General features: G+C 45.0%; 1 protein-coding gene across 3 annotated transcripts; it reads right to left on the bottom strand.

Annotated features, from left to right (window-relative positions):
• Nucleotides 1–19,174: 19,174 nt before the first annotated feature.
• Nucleotides 19,175–23,772, bottom strand: LOC142814179 (uncharacterized). Of its 3 annotated transcripts, none has more exons than XM_075892219.1 (5): nt 23,709–23,772; nt 23,578–23,637; nt 23,415–23,515; nt 23,246–23,359; nt 19,175–22,951 (listed from the first exon to the last, which is right to left on the bottom strand). In XM_075892219.1, the coding sequence occupies exon 5, from the start codon at nt 21,938–21,940 to the stop codon at nt 20,786–20,788; it is 1,155 nt and encodes a 384-aa protein (XP_075748334.1). In that variant the 5' UTR covers nt 21,941–22,951; nt 23,246–23,359; nt 23,415–23,515; nt 23,578–23,637; nt 23,709–23,772; the 3' UTR covers nt 19,175–20,785. The 3 variants fall into 3 exon arrangements, with proteins under 3 accessions (XP_075748334.1, XP_075748337.1, XP_075748336.1); XM_075892222.1 differs by having other exon boundaries at nt 23,709–23,766; XM_075892221.1 differs by having other exon boundaries at nt 23,415–23,637; nt 23,709–23,771.
• Between the last annotated feature and the right edge of the window lie 1,521 nt (nt 23,773–25,293).

Below are 25,293 nucleotides of genomic sequence, written 5' to 3'. Positions count from 1 at the left end.
TATAAGAAATGTGTCTAAAACATAATTCTACACTTGAACACACTCAATCAAAACTGAGTCAACACGACAAGATACACAGCAGTGATATGATAATAGTAACCGCTGAGTTACTTATGAGAGCAGTCAAATATTTAAAAAAAATTTTGTGAACTGTATGCTTGCAAAAAATTGTGCAGTGATGAACACAGTCTCCAAAGACAATAGAAGTTTTTGTTTTGGTTGCTTCCGTTACCTATATACATTTAGGACTTCATCTAGGGAAACCAGCTTTCAATAATATTATGTGGCGGTTTACGTCGCGAAACCATGGTATAACTATAAGAGACACTGTAGTGGAGGGCTCCATAAATTTTGACGGTCCGGTATCTCGTGTTCTTTAACGTTCACAGACATCGCACAGTAGATGAGGCTTCATCCTTCCGCCTCCGCAAAAATACGACCTCCGCGGCCAGGATCGAACCCGCACCCTTCGGGTCCGCAGCTGAGCACCTTAACCGCTACTCCACCGCGGTGGACCGAAATTTAATTTTACGTAGTTTCTGATCAAACGAACAAATCTGGATGGCCCATCAAAAACACATAAGGCACAGTGGGATCACCAACATGAATTAACGCATTGTCTTGTGTGCCAAAACTGATTTAACGAACTGTTTTTATAAGCACCAAGAAAAGAATGATTTCCACCTAGTTTTTTTAGAGACGGGTGTTTCTTCGAGTGTTTCCTCTAACACCATCGTACTAGGTCGTCTAGACGCCACCCTCACGGCTCCAGCTTTAGTTGACCAGGCTGCACGACACGCCCATGCATGGGGCAATGCACTGTGTATACGTTGGCAGCGCTCTTACGAAATGTGCAGCGCTCTGCGTTGGTTTTTTTTTTCATGATTTCATAAAGCTAATAATCTCCTCGCAATTCCGTGGTGCCACCTGCTTACACAATCACTTCATCCGCACGCCAAGCGCATCATTCGTTGGTGATTGCGTCACACAAGCGTGTTCCTGGTGTCCATCGCTCGGATATGGGCCCCTATGTAGGGGCTACATGTGCGCACTTTTCACATGAACAGAGGTAGGCTGGTGGCAAGATGAATTACCTGGTAGTTTGGGTTGCTGCAATATTGAAGTTTTAGATTTTGATGAGCCTCAAAATACATTTCAATTTTACCAACTTCCTCATTTCAGTATTATAATTCGGAGTCCCTTCGTTAGAGCTAGTTTCAGCTGTATGCGTAAGTTGCAAGGTGTCCTGCGATAAGAATGCGTTCCATTCTACTCGACCCTTATTGACACAATATGACACTAAGCATAACATTCGATGAAAGGAGCAAAAAAACGCGACAATAACTCGGAGTGTTTTGTACGTACATAAATGCAACTTAAAAAAGACTTTCTAAATTCTTCTGAAAGTTTGTCTAACTTAACATACAGACAGTTCTTCTTACAAAATATTGTGAATAAATGCACGCCATCCATTAAAACTAATTCCTTTGAAGAACATTTACAATTATTCTGCCGACGAACGCTATGTAAACTGCTCTGTGCATTTGGTTGAAGCAGAGAAAATATTTCCATCCAAGCAAGAACAAAAGTATGTGCGAAATTCAGGCCCTCATGCCTAACTGAATTAAGTCTAAAAGCCGATTACGAGGTGCCTAATTAGCAGAAGTCAGATGTACTTAGGAAATAGCGGAGAAACTTAAAAGTGGGAGATCATACTTTTTTTACTACGTAGAGAATGACCATGACGTCGGAATATTGTTTTTTTTTTTGTACTCCAGGGGATAGTAATAAGATTAGACGGACTGATGGCTGACTCCCTAAGAAATTAAGAGTGCGACTTGTCGAGCTTAGGGCTCACTTATGTGCAGCCGCAAAATAAGTCGGCCATGTTTCGCGAGAAAAACAATCTACAAAAGCCTAAGTGCTTTTTTTTTAACTCAAAGTGCTTTATGCCGAGTCCAGCAAGACCTCAATGGCATTTTCATCATTAATATGGCGTTGGTAAAATGCACACTCGTGGATGAGAAAGAACGAAAAAATTCACGAGAAAGAACATCGGTTTGAGCAGCACTACTAACGAGGGCCAAAAGAAAAAAAAAAGACGATGGACAAGGACAACGGTATCCTTGTCTGCTGCCTCTCTTTGTTTCTCTTTTTAAGTTCCACTGCTCAAAGCAAAGTTAACTACGAACGAACAAGCTCCAGCCAATGCAGCACAGTAAAAAAAAAAATCGCCTCTCGTAAACGAACTCTTGACCTCAGGGCCTGTGATGATATGCGTGTTCCCGACGCTCTACCAACCGGGCTACCGGCGCACATGCACAAAGCTCCACAAACACTCGATATTTTTGTTTTCGTAATCTCTCTCCCACAATTACGCCATAGCACTAAATATCTCCTATTGCATAAATTCCAGCGTCGTTGGCTGTAAGCGAAAAATCAGCATTGCGTAAGCAAAAAATTTATAAATGTGCAAATAAGATAAAAACTTTTGGGTATGAGTGGGGATCGAATCCGGGTCGCTTGCGTGGCAAGCGGGTGTTGTCCCACACAGCCACGTCTCTCTTTATTTATTTATTGCCTTGCATGTCAAGACTGTTTACATTGCACATGTTCGACAAAATACAAGTGTCTCACAAAATACAGTGACAAAATTCAATGAAGAATCGTAAGCTCCGAGCTGACTATTGATAAGTACTTTGACATTCGTAACAATGGTTCGATGCGCACAATCCACCCTGGTACATCCTCTTGCTCTTTCAGCACTTCAAGAAAATGGCACACTGATTCGCAAAAATATTGTCTCAAAGATCGCAATTCTACATCCGCATTTTTGCAGGTCCAGAACAGGATGTTCTTCAACGTGTTAAAAGAATGCTTGTAGCACCAGGGGTCAAACGTTTTCGCTCCGAGTTACACACTGGTACCTTACCAGCTAAAAGATGGTTGCAGGATATGGGATTATTTGTCCAATGCGGCACATATTGTAACTCATATATACTAAATTGCAAACAGTTTAACACGTGTCTGTAGATTGCTGGAGCGGGGCTTTTTTTCTAGGACATATTGCAGAGAACTTTGAAAAAAAATTACTGTTAAGTCCACGCTAAGCCATTGAGCATACTTTGTCGATCTTGCTAACGGAGAGCCGTTTATATACATCATTGGCAGTCCTCGGGGCTCCTTAACTTCACCGCGTTTTTGTCATCAGCAGCAAGATGGTGCAACGAACTCTAGCGTTTGGCGCCATAGAGTTTCCCATTATACACTAGAGGGAACTCTGGCGCTAATGTCTATGGGAGCTGCAACGCATGGCGCTTCAGCGAGCATGGTAATGATTGTTAGTACACACATTTGTCTAATATTCGTACTTCTGACCTGCTTTAGGATCCATGTGTGTTAGTGTGACTTGGAACTGTTTTCTTACGAAACAAATATTAGCAAATGTTCAGCAGTTGCGCTTCACCATCTTATTCTTTTAAACTTACCTTTCCAAATCGGGCCACGAAGTTCAAAAAGGTTGAATCTTCTTTCAAAACAAAACCGAAAGACAGCAATAAACGAAGCCGCAAGTACGATTCGCCACCCGCAAGTACGAAGACTAGGCAAATGTGTGTACTACCCATCATTCCCATGGTCGCTGAACGATGACAGCGCCAGAGTCCCCTCTAGCTAATTTTAGGAAACTATGTTTGGCACCTCTCGCATTTCTTTGAGCGTGCGCTTCCACGTGGAGTTTGAGTAAGTTTGCGTACCTATGCCATATTAACAATGCGGACAGAACATTGCTAGGAACTACACTTGGTAGTAGTCAAAATACAGTAAATAAATTAGTTTTTACGCTGATGAGCAATGTAGTGAAAACTTTTTCGAACTGCTAATTATAGTATTGCAATAACTCACTCCAAGAGATGAATTTCGAAAATTTTACTGATTACATTTTTACTTACATTTGATAAAAATGGGACATGTTCTCTGCCTATTTGGCATAAAAAATTATCAACAAATGAAAGAAAGTTATGGCAGCTTCACACTATAAGGGCCGAGTCTGAAGAAAAAGCGCAGCATCGTGGCCGTTCTTCTCATTGTTCTTCTTTATTTTTTCGACTCAACCTCAAATAAGTGGGAAAGGTCCCTGAGAAGCTCATTTCTCGCCGACCAGCGATCCAGCAGGCACACGAAGCGGCCACCAGGTATTCCCTGTCGGTCCCTACGTGGGAGACTACCTCTACGCGCTAACCGTGTCCTGCAGAACAAAAAGTTTTTTCCATACCATTCTGTTTCTATCCGTTTTCTGTACTTCCTTCTTCGTGTCTGTTTCCTTGTATTTATTTCTTTCTCTGTCTAATATGTTTTCTGTGTCACGCTCTCTATCTTAATTTCCCTTTCTATCATTCCCTTTGTTTCTTTCTATCTCTCTGTATAAGTCCGTTGTTTTTGTTTTGTTTTTTGTGGGGCTTACCCAACTCCTGTGGCGCGTACCCGAAATCAAGTTGAAATCGAGAAGGAAACGGGGACGAGGTCACCGCTAGGGGTAATTAAGTGTCATCGACTAAAATCCAGAAGAAGTCCAACGCGTCAGGAGCAAACAGAAACTTAGGTGGGCGGGTGAGATTCAGAAGTTTGTGGCCACAATAGGGTAGCTACAAGTAGAGAACCGGATTGATTGGCGGAACATAGGAGAAGCCTTTGCCGTGCTACGAGTGCAGTGAGGCTGGTAATTGTGAGTAATGGTCTTTACCTCTAAATAAAGAAAGCACGTATTTTTATTCTCCAATGCACCAGAACAGGTCTTCAACAGCCGCGAATCGATATGGCGATGCCACATCAGCTCATTCATGTCTTCATATTACCACAATATTACCATAGAACTACCATGTAGCTATTTTATTAATACCATCAAAGACAAGCACCGGCAACAACCGAGTTACTACATATTTGCTCAATTAATATAGTATAACGTGTAGCGTTTGCCGCACACATGATATGAGAACCAGCCTACATTGCTTTGTCATTACGTAGGATTCCGCGGGGAATGTACGTCACTACAACAAATTTGGATGCAATGGAAAGCAGAAAAATGAAAAAAACGAAAAAGATGATGTACATAGTGTAAACATCGAAGGGTGGACTATATATGAAAACAAATGGAAGCGCCAGGGACCTGATCAATGGGTCATTGGCCAGCGTATAGAAGTATGAATCAGTTTTACCAACGGTATTTTTATATCATTTGCAAGCTTCCTACGCTCCACCCAACGTTGATGTTATACTGGTGCGCCGTGCAGCAATATTTCACGTAGAAAGCACACAGGCACTGTGAATTTCGGTGCAAAGCAATCCGTTCTGCGTGAGCAGTTCTCATAGAAAGAAAGACACTGCTGGCTTACATGTCATAAAAACAGTACGCCTATACAAACGCAAGCAATGACGTCGAGGGTTTGTAGCTTCGAAGAGCCGGAAGAAACGAACGGACTGAGATGATGATTCTGCATTGCAGCAATGTCTATTGTTATGCAGGTACAGCCGGATGCTTTTATAAAGGAGGCGGAGAAAAGCTCCATTTTCTGGCCATGACGGGCCGAAGTGGTTCTGTGTCTCCCTTGCTGCAACTCGCTGGCCTACGAGGAAGAACAGTAATCAAGCAGCGCTCACAATGGTGACGCATCTGAAGTGTGATGGGACCTCGTAGAGAGAAAATGAGGCAAAGGCTACGTACATACCAGATGTCACGGCAAAACGTACTACGCCATGTTAGGAGTATATCTGCTGTACGATGTTTCTCTACGTTACGTTGCCTGTCGAGTCTTGCAGCCACTTCAGAATAAGAGAGTGTCGCTGATCACTTGGCCATTAGTCAGTATATAAAAGTGTGAATCTGTTTTGTCAATGGTGCTCTTCTGCCTAAGTACACACACATAGGTTCAATTCTCTAACAACTGAGCTACTGCGTTGTCAATTCCACTGTCGGTATACATTATGGGGTATGTACGTGCATTTTAAACGTAAGAGCGAAGGAGAAAAGCGGAAATTCGAGAGTTCACTTATCTTTGTTAGGCACAATATTGCTGAGAACAATCTTACAATTATACCAAGGAAAGTATAGGAGACGTTATCAGAAGTAACTCTAATGTGAATGTACATTACAATTACTATTAATGACATTCCTTTACTTTCGTTGTCTGTTCTCAGAAAACGTGACAGTTATTCAGGGCCGCAAGCAGCCCGGACTGCGATTGTGGATCATTTATTCTTGCTTTCGTGTGCTATTCGAATCATTTTATTATCTCAAAGAAGTTACAGGGTGGTAACGTTCTCTTAAAAATTCCCCACGTTTTATTAGACTTCAAGAGATTTAACAGACAATGTTTTAAAGAAAAACAACAAGACTTTCACGTCAAGTAACCTAGGCTCTGTTACCTTATCACCTTCCGTTTTTAAAGATGTGAGAACATAAGGGCTGTCAAATTGCAGAGATAGAATCTATATTACGATAAATATTTCGTTCTTAAAGCTGGAAATATTTTACGAGGATCAAGGAAACAAATTTAAGACTATGTTGCATGCCAGGAGAAGCGTTATCTGCTGCTTTTGTAAAGTTCGTGAAACAAGTTAAAACAAAATGCTAATATTCCAGCAGGCTCAGACGTCTTTCTTGCACTTATAGGTCATGGCAGACATCAGGGCACGTTGCTATTCAACGTTTAAAAACGGCAAAAACGCACTGAAATTGAAGACAAAAAGAAGGCTCACACACATAGGGCTGTGAGTCTGTAAGCCGCCTTTGTGTGTTCATTTTCAGTGCACTTCTACTGTTTTTAAGTGATAGGTCATGTCTGACAGCAAAGGGTGAATAAACGCGAAAATTAACGCTAAAAAGGCAAGCACTGCCGTGCAGTAAGTTCATGCTATGTCGATCTCTCAGAAAACTCACATGAAAGAACAGCCCTGTCACAGTGTCGAAAATGGCAAAGTCAACGGCACAAATGTCCAAAATGGCAAAAATGACAAATTTACTACGGGTACCGATTAAACAAGTTGGGATTTTCACGTTTAGAAATCTTGATTGATTTGTAGGGTTTAACGTCCCAAAACCACCATATGATTATGAGAGACGCCGTAGTGGAGGGCTCCGGAAATTTTGACCACCTGGGGTTCTTTAACGTGCACCCAAATCTGAGCACACGGGCCTACAACATTTCCGCCTCCATCGGAAATGCAGCCGCCGCAGCCGGGATACGAACCCGCGACCTGCGGGTCAGCAGCCGAGTGCCTTAGCCACTAGACCACCGCGGCGGGGCCACGTTTAGAAATCTCTCTGTGGATAAAAAAATGCTTAGTAAAATGTGACAAGGGTTTGTGTGATACCACGTGACAGGCCTACGATGTCTGCGTCATAAAACGAGAATCATCTCCACCTTTTGTTTGTGAGGACCAATAAAAAATTTAGAACAGACGCAGGAGAGCCGAAAGAGTACTCGGGTGTCGGCCGACTGCGCAACTGCGTCTCCTCTGAATCAAACACAATAACGTCCCAGAGTTGATTCGGGTGTTAGATTACCAAGCCATAGCGCTATCTTTACGAGCGGCAGCACATGCGAAAGCGGCATCGACCGGCTAATGTCCTCGAAGTTTCGCTTTTGTATTTGTCTCTCCGTTTCACCTTTTCTTCCAAACGCATAGTAATGGCAGCTCTTTTACGGCCTGCCGAAACTTATTGTACATACGCGCAAACCGGTGGAGCGGGAACCAGAAACAATGTCGGTTCACTTTTCTACGTACTTGGCACGTTTCACAATGAAGAGAGTGCTGAGCTGTAAGAGTGGCAGGATCGGATGGTATTGACCGAAGCCAGGTACTTTTTTTTGTAGCGTGCAGTACAACCGCACTGTCACGGAGAGCGTGGCGAGCTTCACGGGGCACTGGCGCGGGAATACAACAGCTGACCAGGGCGTGGAATATCGGCTTCGAGAAAGTTTGCAAGGGGGTGAAACGCCTATAAAAGCAAGCGAATGCATCGTGCACTGCCTTCGTAGCACAGGGTTATAAAAAAAGCGGGGTTGATCCATCTTTTAGGAATGAGTATAATGCGAAAGTGAAACGTGTCCTGCTGAGCTAGTTGATCATTCATTGGGCATTGTTTCGCCACAAGGGCGAAATAATTAATGCCGCAGTAAGAAATTACAATGTGACGCAAGGAACGGCAAGCAACTCGAAACTTGCAGCGCACACCTCATGCAAAAAGCACGCGCGGAATGAGCATACACAGGACGAGCGCGGAGAAGCAGCTGTCACAGCTTGACATTGAAGCGCGCTGCTCAAACAGAGAGAAAGACGCACTAAATCAACGGGCAGGTGTACACAGGACGAGTGCAAACAACGGTCACACTTTTTACTACGTGTGTGAGCAGCGCACTCTTCTCGTAAACGCGGCTGCGGCAGCAAGGCAAATGACGTTCGGGCTCTCTTTAACTACTGTAACTTCCTAGCACACTTGCGGTGCAAGCACAAGAAGTACAAAGCACCCGAATTCAGACAAAAGCATGCGCGCGTACCTACTACGCTAGAGAACACTGCGACCTCGCCATGTAGAGGCTCGCCCGAACAGTGACACGCAAGGGGGCGCGGCACGACGTGCGCCACCTCGCGACTGATGACGGAAACGCGCTGAAGTTGCCGTGCTCTTAGGATCGTCAGCTGCACATGGTGTACACTAATATCTCCGAAGTACCGACTGAACCCAATGCTACTTAGCTTTGGTGATCGGACGAGAACCAGCGCATTCTGCATGGTATGGTCGATGGCATGGTGTACGTATATAAATGGCTGGCTGTTAATATTTTGGAGAAGGGCTGCTCTGTCGCATTGTGGTTAGCGTCGCGCTGCAACATGGGCTTTTGAACACTATCACTTTATTACAGTAAAAGTTCGTTAATCTGACCTTCGTTAGTTATAAGGATTGGTTATTTCGCACGACCCTCGGAGTGCGCTAAGCACGAATCATTGCAAACAAGCGACGATAAATAGTGAAAACAACATTTGTGGACAACCGAAACGATGTGGCGCAGTCTTCATCGCCATTCGTGGACCGTCCGGCAACGACAGGCAGGCCAGAACTCTTATTATTTGTGTTTGCCACCGTGTTTGATCCCTTGTGGAGAGAGGCTGCTCAGAAAGGTGCGGTCGCCATCCGCGATTACGTTCTTGGCTGCCGCAAACATTTTTCGGTTTCGTTTTTATTCGGCACACCTGAACTGTGCGGGCACTATCTGATTGCACCGTTAATAAAAAGAGAGCGTTGTCTGCAATGGTTGCAACAAACAGTAGTTTTGTTTACATCACGTGCTATTGGAAATGCGTCGTCGCCCTCTATGAATGCGTCAGGTGTCTTTCGCAGCAGGCGCAGCCCCCAATTCTCTTCGGTTTTACTTGCTGTAGTGCGCGCGCATTGTCACAAATTTCAAACACGGCACAAGCTGTTGAAGGAAAAAAGTTTCCAGCTGCATGTCCGCATGCTGTAATAAACCTCGCTTGTTACATCGCTCGCTATAAGCATTGCTATAAACATTGCTGTGAAGTCGCTTGCTGCATCGCAGTGCAAAATAAGGATTCTAACATATCCTAACTCATTAATTATACGGCTGTGAAGTCTTTCACAACGTTCACACTTCATACACGCTGAAAAAGACATTTGATTTCGCAAAATCACCTTACTTCAAAAATAAAAATACTACCATCTCAAATGATTTCTCTTTAAAAACAAAGTAAGCAGTCTTCAGCGACAGTTTATGCCAGGTCACAGGAAAGAAGGGAATTGACACGGGTAGAGCTTTAAAGCTTTGCGACTCCTCAAGAAATAATTTAGTTTGGTTCCCCTGGCCGCCGTAAATAATCGTGTTATAAGGTGTTTCGCAAGAGCCAAATTTCACAGATTGCTACGTTGGAAAGAGAATGCATCTGGACAGAACTGCTGTACGCGTTTTGCTTTGCTCGATTGCCTTTATGTTTTGACAGTTTGTTTCTCTTTCTTAGCAAAACTATTGCCCGAACTAGGTGTGTTCAGGACGCTAAATTGGAAACCGTGAAATTTAAGCGGCGTGGCGTGGCTGCCCTCGTGCAATACCAAACTGATTCTGCAATTGCGCAGTTTAATATAAAATTTCTCCCCCGCGATTCGGAGCAACACATTACGGTGAAATTGATGACTTCAGCGTATAATATTGTGCTTGCGCAAAGATACATGACACTGTGCACAATGTGAAAACTTTAATTCCGTGGAGAGAAAGGTGCTTTAAAGCGTCTTTTAACGGTCTAAATGGGGCATATTGGTGCGTGAGACTGGCACTGACCATACCAGAAAGCCTCATATAATGACAGAATACATACAGCTTTACTTATTTCTACTAAGGAAAGTTTTTTCGGTTGCAGAAGTGAAATTTATTATCGCACAATTTACACGCAAAAGCAAGAGCAGTGATGATAAAAATATTTGACGCCCACTAATTGGTAAATATGACAGTAGTTGTTAGGGTTCCACTCCCAAAAGCCTGGTATATTTATGATAGTCACCGTACATACAGGACTCTCTGAACTTGAGCACATTTGGTTCTTTAACGTGCATTTAAATACAATCACTAGTTCAAATTCTAGAATCACAAACTTGCTCTAACTAACGTCAGCTGTTATACACCAATGTCTGTCTATATCTTGAGGGCGATACAGTGTGTCTGCTTCCCTCTCCCTCTTGCGCTCCATTTTTCTCTAGATTTCGATGGCCATCTCCAGTGGCAGCTGGCAGTTTTTTTAGAGTGCTTAACATCATTGCCTTTACTCTCTTTCCTGTTCTATCTCTCAAAATCTCCCTGAATCCAAGCACACGGGTCTCCAGCCATTTTCCTCGATGAAGATGCGTCTGCTACCGCCGGGTTTCCATTCCGCGACCTCGAAGTCAGTAGTCAAGTGCCATAACCACTAGACCACTGCAATTTTGATTGGGTGACGGGTTCTTATGACGCCAAGGCTACAAGGGGTTCACCCGTGACGCAGACCCGTAGCAATATTTTTTTTTCGTGAGGCTTTACCTTTGCTGAAGGCTTTGGCTATTCTAGAAACAGACCTATCTCATTATTTTTTATCGGCAAAACAAACGATGAAGGGGGCCTGTAGGGTACCTCCCTGGCTACGAGCCTGCTGTGGCGGCTTAATATAAGTCTACTTTTTTTAATCTAAGTTGAAATGTCAGGAACACGAACCCGCATCATCTGTGCCATCTTCGTTAGGAGTAATGTAGGATCGCATGTGGCAAGTGTTGTCGGATGGTATATTGTTAGCCCAAAAGAAACAACTACGATGCAAGCATCCACTTATGGATGAGTGAACACTAAGGCCCACTACTACCACCACCACCACTCTCATTGCTAATGCAACCACTAATACCGCTGCTGCTACTGCTACTACAGTTTTTAATACCACAGATTAACATCACGTAAAATGATTTTTTCTATTCCGTCTGAATCCCAGGTTGAATTATTCTGGGCGATGACACGTGCACGATGACACGTGACAACTGCACTCCCCAACAGAGTGAGAGATGTCTGAACCCCCTTAGGTTTACAAGGTCTTCGTTTTTCATTCGAGAGGGCGTCGCATACTTACTCCCAGCTTGCGTCGGTGCGACGGCATAGTCCTCACGGACGAGCATTGATTTTGCTGATGATGAGCTGAGATAGGTTCTCTCTATCGGGCGAATGCAATGCGCTGTTTTTACTCGTTTGTTTAGGCATGCGAAAGCCCATGGGCGTAAAATCCACGTGCTTATTTCTGGCTTTCTGCTGTGCGTGCCCATGTGGCAGCAAATTATTTGCGTGTATCGTGGAACGACTGTGCGACTGGACTTTGACGCGCTTAGGTATTTACGTATGAAACCAGTACTGCACACTCTTTGGCAGCGATACACTGTGGCCTAAAAGCAACTTCCGCTCGTGCAAGCTTGAATCATCCCTACGCCTTAATACATTCATGTTTAAAACAAAGGCTCTTTGTGCACACGTGAAACGAGGCCAGAAAACTAAAAATAGACAGGACAGCACTTAACTCACAACTAAGTTTTTTTTATTAACAGAAAAAAAATTTCTTCTTTAGCAGCTTATGATTATAAAATGTATCCGAGTGCTTTGTAATGGGTCGTCCATCGTGTGTGTGCTTGTGTGGTTCGATGCCATTATAAGATAAACCCTGCTTTTACTAAAACTGCATGTCACGCAGGCCGCCTGGGTTCAATTCACACTCGAACATTGCCCCGCCGCGGTGGTCTAGTGGCTAAGGTACTCGGCTGCTGACCCGCAGGTCGCGGGTTCGATTCCCGGCTGCGGCGGCTGCATTTCCGATGGAGGCGGAAATGTTGTAGGCCCGTGTGCTCAGATTTGGGTGCACGTTAAAGAACCCCAGGTGGTCGAAACTTCCGGAGCCCTCCACTACGGCGTCTCTCATAATCATATGGTGGTTTTGGGACGTTAAACCCCACAAATCAATCATCAACACTCGAACATAAGATTTTTATTTCATTTTAATTTGTTTGTATGTTTTTATTTTTCAATCGCCTAGAGTGTTTATTGCTCAAAACCAACGACAGCTACACCTACACAGAAATTAACTTACACAGGTTAATTAGTCTAGTTAACCTCCTTAACTTTCTGGTATTTTTCTTGTCTCTCTCTCTCTCTCTCTTTCTTTCTGCTAAAAGAGCTCTTTAACACTATCGCGTTAAAATTATGGCGATGTAGTGAAGCAAGACAAAAATCCCCTTTTATAAGGCTGATAGCAGGGCAATACGAACAAGGGAAGAACAAAATGACACATAATTATAAATCAATGCATGAAAAAGCTATACGTAACTAAAAAATACTCACTACAATAGATATGGCACATGAAGTGCATTGGAAGGACACGGTTCAAGCCTTGACACGCAAAATTTACCAAGGAGGTACAGATGGCGAGCACAATAATGAGTGTACTGTGGCACCTTTGTCGGAGGAACTCCGTACTTCAGCGCCAGTGATTAATTCCCCATCTAATGCAGTTGCCGTGTAGAAACGCGACTACGTGTCCGCTGGGAGGTATCTGTTTGTCCCAGACTCTCAGGCGTATTAGTAGATACACAAAAGTGGGCTGTCGCATACGATATGGCACACACTACCCGATAGCGCAAACGGGCTACATCGGCATATGTTGCCTGTCTTGTGTATTTATAAAAGCTTTATTCTTAAATATTTGTTATATTTGTTCCATTTTTATTCGTAGCCCAGCTGGTTTCTTTTAGCGCAAGATTTTAGGTGACATCAAAGCATGGTTATGACGAGGGTGCCAAGAAAGTGAAATTGAATTTCTTGTTTTGATGTCTTCTGCAAAATAACTAAATGAAAGTCTTACCTAATTAAAGTGAAATAAACAACTGTGCATCTTAGCGTTATTTGCGTGTGTGTGCGAGAAACTGGTTTTCATGTGTTAAAGTTCGATGTTTTATGTAATCAATTGTTTACGTCTCCTTCACCGACATTAGACAGTGGATGCGTGCGTCAGATTCATTGTACCCGAGCAGCTATAACCATTACATGCTTATTAACTTTCAAAATCAACATTAGCTCACATATTATACCATGTACATTTTCACAAGCAGAGGTTTTTGCACAAACATAGGTGGATCTGGCTCCCACGAGCACCGTTTGACCAGATGCGAATGGACCATTCGGATCACTTTTTACGTCTAGTGCGGGTAACTACTGGGTTATTATGGTGACCGGCTTCTTTACTCGCTACGCCGAGACAAAAAATACTCAGACATGCACAGCAGAGGAGGCGGTCTGCTTTTAGGAGCGAATCACCTTAATGCGAGGCTTGTCCGCCGGGTCTGTTGCCACGGTTACAATATATACGGCAACGCTAGGGTAACGTGTGCCTGTGCGAGACAAAAAAGGAGTTTAAAAATGGACTAACATCAGTCATAATTGTAACGGAACAATATAAAACACCTACAAGCACAATCACATTACACTAGTCGGTGACCTCAACGAAGACATTGTAGACCTTAGGGCTTTGCTTTGTCGTCGACCTTCAATGTCACTATTCCCACTGGACCTGAACTATGTAGTAAGCCCGTGCACATTTGCATGGATGGCTCGACTACGTCATCAAGTTCTGGTGGTGCAGTGGTTATACCATCACAAGGGGTAACTGCGTTTTAAGACTTCCCATGTGATGACTTCCACAGTGGCAGAACTCCCGGCTCTGCGTAGTGCACTGGAACGCATCAATTTGGAATAAATACAAAATAAATTAGCTGTGTTTTCTGACTCAGAACCGTTGTTACAGTGCCTGCGGTCAGTTCTCCGACCCGAATGACACGACCAGTAGACATTTAAAATCGTGAAACTTCACTTTTAGATGCGGAGCATCTAATACTCGAGGCTTGTAGTGCGGCGCCGTCCGCAAGCTTCCTCCTCCTTCTTCCACCATCTGTGCATCCCTTCCTCCTCTACACACCGCGCGCGCTTCACTCCTCCACCATCTGTGCACCCTTCCACCTCTACACACCGCGTGCGCTTCTCCTCTTCACGAACATTCGCTAGCTGTATAATGTAGCGCGCATGCGCCGTCACGCTTCGAGAACATCGGCAGCTGACGCGCGCGCATGCGCCGTCGCGCTTCGAGAACATCGGCAGCTGACGCGCGCGCATGCGCCGTTGCGCTTCTCCCCCTTCTCGAACATTCGACAGCTGACAGTGCATGCGCCGTCGCGCTGTATATATACTCAAGGTCGGCGCTCGCTCGCTCAGTTGCCGCTCGTCGGTTGGTTTGTACGGCGCGTCGACGTCCAAGGTCGCGGTGAAGTGAATTCCAACGAATCCACAAACACAATGATCGACGTCCCTTCGACCAGCGCCGCCCTTTCGCATACGTGTGTACGTGTTCACTCATTTAACACCCCCTCCTACAACCACGTTAACCAATTTAGCCATCGACCCAAGTAAGTCGCAATTTAACACCCCATTTCACAACCACGTTAACCGATTTAGCCATCGACCCAAGTAAGTCGCACTTTAACACCCCGTTAACCAATTATATGCTCCGCATCCTCCTCAGTGTTCCCCCGAGGGAAGCTGCGGGCAATTTTTTTTTCATACAAAAAGGCCACGACATCGTCTTTTAGTGGTTACCTGGGCATTGTGGTATCAGCAGAAACGCTTCCGCAGGTAATGCTGTTCGCGTGTCATATCACGAAGCATACAGCGTTCCAATTACGATTTCTTAGAGTGGACGCTGCGAGGCAAATTCGTCAACTGGCCAGCTGTCTCACACTGACTGAGTGGAAGACACCAAGCATACAATGTACCAGACTACATGAACTTGACCCACTACAACTCCGCCCTCCACCCGGCCTACATCAGCGTGAAGCTTCGCTTCTCTATCGCCTTTGGCTGAAAGTTACTCTCACTAAAGCGCAAACCTCGTTAATAAGACCGACTGATAGTGCGGCATGCGATGTTTGCGGCACCAATGAAAATAGCAAACACCTGCTGGGTCGCTGTCCTCACTTTGGTTAGTTAGACAAGTACTTGCCAATGCATTGCGGCGACTGGATGGTCACCCACTTTCTGTGCACGTGTTATTACAGCACCATCCACATCTATCGACAGCCTAAAAAGCCCTGTGGTATTTTATATCGATAGCAATGATATAGACACTATCGGCCTGATATTCCCGCCGGCGTCAACGTCATTCAACGTATATATATATATATATATATATATATATATATATATATATATATATATATATATATATATATATATATATATATATATATATATATATATATCTTTGTGTGCGTGTTTGAAAACGCAAGAAAGAAAAATAATTCAGAAAGACTCCGGCATGCAGAATCGAACGTCCGACCTTTTGCTTTTGAGTGTAAGGCGTTGGCGACTGAGTCACGAAAGAGCCCTTCGTTCAACGTTGAAACGGAAAGCTATTTATATCTACCACTTACAGCTGATGATGGATATCTCCGGGGAACTATCGTGTTTTCAGCATTACCAGTGATGATGATGATGATCCTTGATACTCTGGCACACACACACAAAGGGGTGACATGGCGCAATGAGCTCACACTTTTCCTCGCGGAGAGGGGTGGGGGTCGACGCTCACTCGTGCACCCTTATTTCGCGGTAGAGACGACCGTACGTCTTGGCTGGCGTTGTGCTTTCACTGGAATGTTTCTGTTGTAGTTACAGGGCGCACAAAGGTCACTGCAATCGTTGCACAGTCTCCGTTTGCGAAAAGGGTGTGCTTTTCAGAATGATTGCAGTGACCTTTGTGCGCCCGGTAACAACAGAATCGTTCCAGGTAAAGCTTAAGCCAGCCAAGACGTACAATGCTCCCCGCCTCCTACCGCGAAATAAGGGCGCGCGAAAGGTCGTCAACTCCCCACCTTTTCGTGGGGCCAAAGTACGCGTGAGAGATGAAAGCCGCCGTGCGCTCGTCGCACCATCTTGCTTATAAGGCTGAAAACACGATAGTTCCCCCCCCCCCAGAACGCCGACGCATTTAATCAATGCGTGGAAGAAGCCAAGCAGCTCGCTCGTGTGCAAATATAGCAACAAGAGCCCAGCACAGGTCTCTATAATCTACGCCATAGACCTGTAGGGGTGTGGACGCTGGGCAAGTACCGGGACTATGCGAGAAGTTGATGAGAAGATACTTGGGACATTGTCGAGTGCAGCGATCACCAAGTTATATTAGGTCACCCGAAAAAGCCGCCTCAGTACAAGGTATAGCTCTCACGGACCTAGTCGTGCACGTAGTGCACATAACGCCGTACGTAAGAGTGACTCTGCGAGCTACTGTTCATTGTACGAAGCGACATGGCCCAGCTGTGGCATCGGAGTGATGCTCTTTTAGAGCGAGGCAAATGAAACACCTGCTCTATGTATACGATGAAAATATGCACTCAGACATGCTCGCGGAACGAGACATTAGCTGAAGGAAAAGGCGTGTTTATGCATTTCTTTGAGATGCTGCATGAAACGTACTGTTTTGTACTGAACATTTTGGTTGCCAGTTTATGGTATACCACGAAAATTGTGTGTGCGTGTGTTCAAGTAGTGTCAATCAATGACGTGGCTCTGTGGTGTAACACCCACTTGCCACCCAGAAGGCCTGGGTTCAATTTTCTCTAGATCCGAAGATTTTAGATGCGAAGCGTCTTATGGTCGAGGTCATTTTAGTGAGCGGTGTAACCAGCCCTAAACTCTCCCATTCTCGCCTCTCCTACGCTTGTTTCCTTCTATCTCTCCCCTAGGCATCTCTCTCAGCGGCGTTAACTCCCCCATTGCGCATGCGCATCCCCTCCTATTCTCCTACGCTTGCCACTCTCGCCTTGCAACGCTGATGCAGGCAGCATCTGCTAGCCTACACTCACTCCCTCTCTCTCTCTCTCTCTCTCTCTTGTAGACATCTCGCCCAGCGGCGTTTACACAACGCCGACTAAATTTCAAGGCCGAAAGGCTGCCACAGTGACGTCAGAGGTTGGGGGCCCAGTTGCCCAACTGAGCAGACTTTTTTCCACATCTTTTATTCGGCCCAATCAAGCCGCAGCAGCTGCGAGAGCGGGAGCGTTGGTTCTCCTAAAACGTGAACGAAACACAGGCTTTCCGCCGCGTTCGCGGCGTAACTGCCCCCCCCCCTCTGACGTCACTGCGGCAGCCTTTCGGTCTTGAAATTTAGTCGGCGTTGGTTTACAGAACCATAGCGCATGAGCGTCCCCTCCCTCTCTCTGGCCACGCACCTCCGGCGCAGGCAGTGTCTTATAGCGAGTCTCTTGACAGAAAAAAAAACTCCCAAGCATTTCCCCGAGGGTGAACATGGTTAAGTGCGAATGCACGGGGTGATGCTATGAGGGGGAGTAAAGTTAAAATCCGTTGGCGACGCTGATATCGGTGTCAGTAACGCGCCTTATATCCAGATGGTAGCGTTGCCTCCGGGACATCCATCGCACGACCCGCTCTCGACGGGAGACTGAGAGAGAAGGCGGACGCGCGAGAGAGAGGGGTGCGCGCGCAGCTGCAGCGAGCGAGGAGAGCGGAGGAGCGAGCGAAGGGGGAGGGGGACTATCAGCGTCGCGTCCATGGCTTATTCGGTAGAGCATCGCGCTGCGGCCCGCCAAGTCCTCTTTCTTTTAAAGATAGAGAGAAGACTGCGGACGCCGCCGACGGCGGTGGATGGTTTGGGGTCGCTTATAAAGTGTATTCACACTTAAAACACCGGCTACTGTCGCTTCACAACCCTTCACTGGCCATCCCGTATATAGAGGCACTGTATCTTGACCTCCAAGGTAGTGCCGGTGGGAGATTTCTCCTGGGCGTTGTTGAACAATATAAATTCGCGGCATGCGCGTTAACCAAAAATGGACTACAGGTCTCTGACTTATGGACGTATTCTGTCTCTCATTGACCATTAGCAACGATTGGCATGTTTCAGTAGGAAACACCGGTCCATCCAGGCGTGCTTTGCGCCTTCCCAGGTTACTCTCCTGCGCAACGCCGTGATGAGCGCCAGCGTCAACGCTGCCGTCGGTGCAAACGTTAACGTCTGCTGCTTCGAATATACACATGGTTCTCTTTAGCTGGAGACAATGTATTTTTTTATTTATTATATTCGCAGCATTCTTGATTTTTCGTTAGTGAACAAAAATGAATATTCACTCACAACCAACCACACCAACACTGACGCGGACGCCGTCATTTCTAAGAGAAAAGCTCTTTCGTGACCATTTCTCCATATGAAAGCGTAGCGTAAATACTGAGAAATATTCACGAAGACATCAAGGCAGCTGGTTCTCAGCTTAGACACGATTATCACGCCGCAGTGAATTTACTGCCTCACTCTCCTCTTTTCCATTATTTCTTCTTTCTCTCCTCTTTCTCGTATTTCTGTCCCCCTTCTCTAACACCGCAGTGTAGGGCAGCCAACCGGATGCCTTTCTGGTTAGCCTCCCTGCTCTCTCCCTTTGTCGGCTTTCTTCCATTATCGCATAGAGAAATAAAGGTTAAGAGTGGACACTCCCGTAGACCCCAGCGGCCCAATCGACCCTAGCACACCTAGTGGTTGGTGAGAGCAAGTGGCGTGCACTTCCTGTTTCGGTTTCACTGGCGCAAATTTTGAATTACTTTGCATAACCGACGTTTGGCTATGACGAAAGTTCATGATTTCAGACCACTATTCATCGCCCAAATGGATAGTTTTTGTAGGTCGTTTTGATTTAGCGATTCCCTGTTTTGTTTTGTTCAGTGGTTCGTGCGAATCGGTCGTGACGTAATTTTTATTTCGATTAAGTTATAATAAAAAGAGATGCAGGTAATGATAATTCACTACGGTTTTATTCATCGCGCTTGTGTTTTTCTTTTGGAACGAGTGATCAATGTATATATCAGTCAAAGAGACAGAGTATCCGTAATGTTTTATTCAAAGGCAAAGTAGAGTCTGAGAATATGAAAAGCACAATATGACAAAGGTAGACAACAAATGCATCTCGCCTTACAAATAAATTGTAACAAATACAGAGAGAACACAGACAACGCACACATCGCTAGAGTTGGCAGAAGCCGAGAAGCTGGTGAAGTATGACACACCGGGCCAGTGGGTAAGTAAGGATCTATGGCAAAAACACAGCGCACAATGCTGATGAAGAGGGAAGAAGTGACATATACACAGCAATGAAGTCGCGAATCACGCCGGGGGTTAAACGAAATAATGCATATAAAAAAAGAGCACACAGAAACCACACGACACAATATAGCAGAAAGGCAAAGGTGCAGTAGGCTGGCTGTGCTTAAGAACAGCTAGTTCAAAATGAAAAAAAAAGCAGACTTGATGCCTGCTTGTCCTCAGAAAGGTAGGGCTTTGCAGCTTGCTCACTATATGAAAGACAAACTTTATGCTACAACACTGGCAGGTGTTGTGGCTCTTCTTATGCGTCGCCTTCATCAAAAACTTAAGATCCCAAGTGATTTGCGTCTGGGTGTTGCTGTGATGCTTGTGAGCTAAAATAGATTGTAGTCATCACTTTATTCAGAATTGTGGACCTTAATTGGTGCTACGAGAGCAGTATTACAGGGCTAATAAATAGCAGAAGGAAACCACTTTGGCTCATTATTTTTCACAAAGGCCCTACATCGTACGTTATCACTCGCAAGCTATATAAAAATAAAATGGCAGCGTCCGCAGCCCCATCAAACGCTACAAGTTTGGGTATTCTTTAGAAAATTTTGATGGGCGAGATGAGGAGGTTGATGAGAAGCTAAAATACGAAAAGCGTGATAACGTGAACCGTGCCCACTTCATACTGTGTTCCTTACCCGCTCGAAGACATTTCAACAAGCGGTTTTGTTATCGATATATTACTTGAGCTGGAGAGATAAAGCATACACAGTGACCATGCGAGCCACAGTAAAGTGTACAGTTCGCCCGCATTTGCTACAAAAATACAGACAGGATACCCAACATTCTTTTTAAGGTTATGCAAATCACTTCGAGCGAATACACAGTGTCCCTACTCTTCATAGCGGGTAACCTAAACAATGTATGCATCGAAGGAGTGGCTAGTCCAGTTGAGCTGAATATAAGCATATAAGACCATAATGAAGTCTGCTGTAACGAAGTAATAACATAACAAAGCTATTGCAGGATTCGGCTCAACTCGAATAATTTAGTGTAAACCCGCCGCTAATTGCTAACCTTTGAACTTGTCAAGCTGTATGCCCGAGATTGAAGACTGGAACCTAACCCTATCTAAGTTTCGGTTCACAAAACGCACATGCCAACATAAACGAACCCGGAAAAACATTTTCAGAAACTTCGCGCGACACCCAGCAGAGCAGAAATGAAAATCGCCAACACTTGACAGATGATGATACAAAACATCGCACACTTTCAGGTGATGTGCAGTGGCCTCAATTATGGCAAGAAAGTGAGATTCAAGTTGTTGTACGTATGCAAAAGCTGCTTCTGATGGCACAGTGAGATTCCCAAAAAGTTTGCTGGAAACGTCGTATGCTTTGAGCATTGTGAAATGCTGGTGGGTACCCTTAAGCGTCTCACTGTCGTCTTTCAGTAACTGTGGGCAACTGCAACCGTCACATGCATTCCGAAGGAAGTGTTTGATGAGAAAACCAGCTACATAATATGCAGCGGAGTCATCGATAATATGGGAGTGAACGTTTGTCGCAAGTTCAGAGAGATCGTCTAGAGCCGGAAAGTCGTCAGGCTGTGGCTGTGCACACTCCTCATTATCCACAAGAGACGCACTGGTGAGGGAGAATGGTGAGAGCTGCTCCTGGAGGAGGTCACATTCATCATCCTCGACATTTCCGTACTCTGACAGCTTGAAGAGTTTTTTTATACAGATGTGCTTCAGGCCACAAATAAATTGTGCTACATTGGGGTTGGTGTTGCAACCCTGTTTTTGCCTAATGTGGCCAAATATGTTCTCCAGAGGATCGTGTTGAAGCCTGCGTGTTAACAGGTATTCAAAATTGTAATTTTTGGAGAGGTCGTCCCATAGTTGACAAATTGCCTGAATTGTAATTTGCCAACCCACGATAGTTTGTGGTTGACGTCTGCCAACAAACTGCCATGATGCAATCCAGGGAAGCTGGCCTCGGAGGAAGTCAATCAGCTCTGAATCATTTTTTATGATTGCATGCCGCAGCTTTCGCGAAGTTCTTTTTTTACTCGAGCTGTTCAAGGCATCGAAAATCCTGTCCATACGATCACAAAATTGAGCTGTAGTGATGGCCGAGGCAGGCAGCACCTTCGCATACACCAATGCCGTGATAGCAATCGAAACTGATGCACTGAGGACCTGAGTTGCTCTGCTGACCTTCATATTAGAAAAAAGTTTCTGATGAACGTGTCGTTCAGTCAACTTTGGAGCCAATCGCAACCGCAACTCATGTGAGGATTGGTAAAGGCTTACAATGTGCGACCAGTTAACGATGTCATCCCCAATGTATAACTTGTGTGCTTGGACATTATTGCGCGTTGTTTTAATTAAATGCGGAACATCAAAAATGTAATATACCCGCTCGCCATTAACTTCAAAAAAAAAAAGGATTTGCTACAGGCACTCTTAGTTGGTTAGCGAGACTTACATTTGAACTGCCCTGGTCACAAATGACTGCTTTCACTGCAATATTAATGCTCCTAAGCTCCAAAATGAGTGACACCAGCAAGTTATGCATAACAGATGATAATGTTGATGTGTGCCCTATAGTAAAAGCAACCAGTTGAACCCACTTTCTCGAAACGCCAACAAGAAGAAAAACCAGTGCTCGATCAGCGATGGTTGAAGTGCGATGAGTGCCATCATCTGTAAAACCCTGGACAACGTCTCTTGCAGCATCATCGTACAAATTCTTTTTGAGTGCTATTTCGTCGAAAACTAAAGCGCACACTCGGTCCCGTTCATTCCAAGCTTGAGTATTTCTTGCAATGGAAGAAAGGATTCCTGGAATTATGCCTGGAGCCATATTTACATTAGCTAGCCACCTCCTTAACGAACGCCGGGAAGGCAAAGAAAAATATGGAGCCAGAAATCGGTATGCTCGCGGACCTCGGAAGTTTAAGTGAAGAGCAAATTTCTTGAACCACACAGGAAACCACTTGCCCTTGCGTTTGGGCCTCAAGCGAACATGTGCAGAAAGAAGTTTAAAAACCTCCTCGGTGACGTGCGGTCGGATAACTTCAAGGGCCTTTGAAGTCGATGACGGTGCTTGGTGAGGCTGTCACCGCAGTCTTTTGATAGTTTTCCGCTGTGCAGCTACTTTGGCTTGCAGATGTTTAATGGTTTGCTTGTACTTCATTGATGGAGACATTGTCGCTGGCACACAGGAACGCACTGCAATAAACAAAAAAATGGATGTAAAAGCGAAGAACAACTAATCCCATACGAGCACTTTCCTCGCTCTTTCAGACCCAAGATGCACAACTTTCTGTGGTGCAAAGTTTTCGATTCCACTACCTAAAAACAAACCATTCACAATGTTGACAATGCACAAAAAAAAATAATTACTGAGAGCCCACCCTTACATTTTGTAAGTGCACACGTAGTGTCCTTTTGAGGATAGTTTCCTCAGAATGTCCTAAACATAAGATAGCACTTTAAAAACAGCTGCAATAAAAGCATAGTCACCATTTTCTCTAGGGCACTCAGGCGTGGAGCTGTTGGCGGAGACGTCTTCTGGAGGGTTTTGTGAAGCTTGTTCAGTGCCTCGGACAGTGCTGTCGGAACAATCTTGCGAGCGGCCTGCGGAAGACTCTATATCAATCCACTCTGGTGTTGAAGTGAACATACAACTTACCGGTCACACAAGTTCCTTTTGTGACAGCTGACTGGTTAAGGTTTTCTCCAGCAAGACGAAGTCAGCGGAAATTCTTTCACCAGCTACAAGGGAGCTGCCACCTGCAGAGGTTTGGTCAACAGTAAATTTCGGTACAAAAAAGAAATCGCGACACTGAACGCACCCTGTTCATCGGGGCACCTCAATGTGTGGGAGCCGCTTTTTGAAGCCTCTACCGCAGGTCCTGAAGAAAAGAAATTACGACAATGTATCAGTAAGAGGCTTAAAATAACACAAACTGAAGCTCATCCGCACCTTGCAGTGCAGCTTCTGCAGCCATGTCACAGTCACTACTTGAAGCGACGCTCAGAGAACCTGCATATATGTGCAGTTGGTACAAGTTACAAAGCTTGTAGCATGGAGAAACTTAAACAGCTCTTTCAAACGCATAAATTGGTCGAACGTGGAAGAAAAGAGAAGGCACCAAGTAGGAAACAAGTAATTTGTGACTTTTGAAATTATCAACAGTGGCAGCTTTCACTGATGAAAGGTATACGTACATGTGCACTCAGGCTTGAAAATAACGTGAAATAGCCCTTTAAAGTCTTTTAAAACAAGTTGCGCAGGTCAAGAGCATCAAAAAACGACAGAAATGTAAAGCTGCTGTTAGGAAGGTAATAGCCCACAATTCACAAAATTTAAGACTTTCCAAGTGTTACTTCTATAGTGAGGCTTCTCCATCGGCTACAAAGATCTTCGCGATTAACTGTCGCCACTGATTCAATACAAGTGGCTGCTATTGCACATATTTGAGTTTCAGTCAATCACTTACATGGTGCAGCTGGTTGCACACTGGGAACAGCCATTCTTGTAAGCCTTGTGTGCCCAGGGTCCATGAAACTTTAAGCAGTAAAATGGTCGCTACAAACCCTGTACGTTGCGTACAATAGGCTGGCCGGCTTACTAAGGAGATCATCGCGTCCAGCATACTGCATCCCTGCTTTCATCCTGCATTGGCAATGAACTATCAGCTGAAAGGGGAAGTGCTTGAATAGTGATTTTTTATTGTTACCCTCACTGAGCAAGTACGAACAGTAAGCCTAAAGACATGCAAATCATACAAAAGCTTTAACACACCAGCCGTCCCGTGGTATGCGGAAGAAACTCGTCCCAGGCTTCTTGTGGGTTCTGCCATTGTTGAAGCACCACGATACACAGCAGTAGCTGCCGTAGCTTGAACCGCCTGACGGCATGGCGTCAGCGCGGTCTGAAAATGTTAGTAAGTGGATGCTTCGCTGTCAAATTACGAAAAAGATATGTGCACGTCATAATTGTACCGACAAACCCCTTTGAATGATTAGCTAATCGATGCACAATACAAAACCAGTGATACATCTCTGACCCATAAAACTCTGACTTGCAAAGATATACGTCAAGACCACGTACAAAGATCTTCAGAAGTTTCCAGGCCGCTATCCCTTGTAATGCAAAGGTATCGCGGCCTGGGAACTTTAGAACACCTTCGTACGTACGCAGTATCAGCAGTACCTTGGGAAGAAAAATCGTAGTTGAAATTTATGCGGTAAAATGATATTGGAAACGTCAAAAAAATTTGTGAGCAGCTTGCACTAGTGGCACAAGGCTAGCGAAAAAACGAATATGATGGCAACTTGGCTAGTCCAGATTTGCCTCCGGCACACCAAGAATTATTCGTGTTCCGAGCCTTCGGGAAACGCTTCGTGAAGCATGCGAGGCCCAGCGAATGCTTCTCAATATTTTGCACCGAGCCTATGACCTAGCTGCCCAGCTACGCTCAGCGCACAGACGCTCGCGTCCGCGGCAGACGCAGCACGCGTCGCCTCGGCTTGACGCCGTGCCGCCTTTGCTATACTGCATACGT

Source organism: Rhipicephalus microplus, chromosome 4 (assembly GCF_043290135.1).
Source record: "Rhipicephalus microplus isolate Deutch F79 chromosome 4, USDA_Rmic, whole genome shotgun sequence".
Lineage (NCBI taxonomy): Eukaryota > Metazoa > Arthropoda > Arachnida > Ixodida > Ixodidae > Rhipicephalus > Rhipicephalus microplus.
Note: the sequence above shows the minus strand (reverse complement) of the source record. Positions and strands in the feature narration are given on the sequence as shown.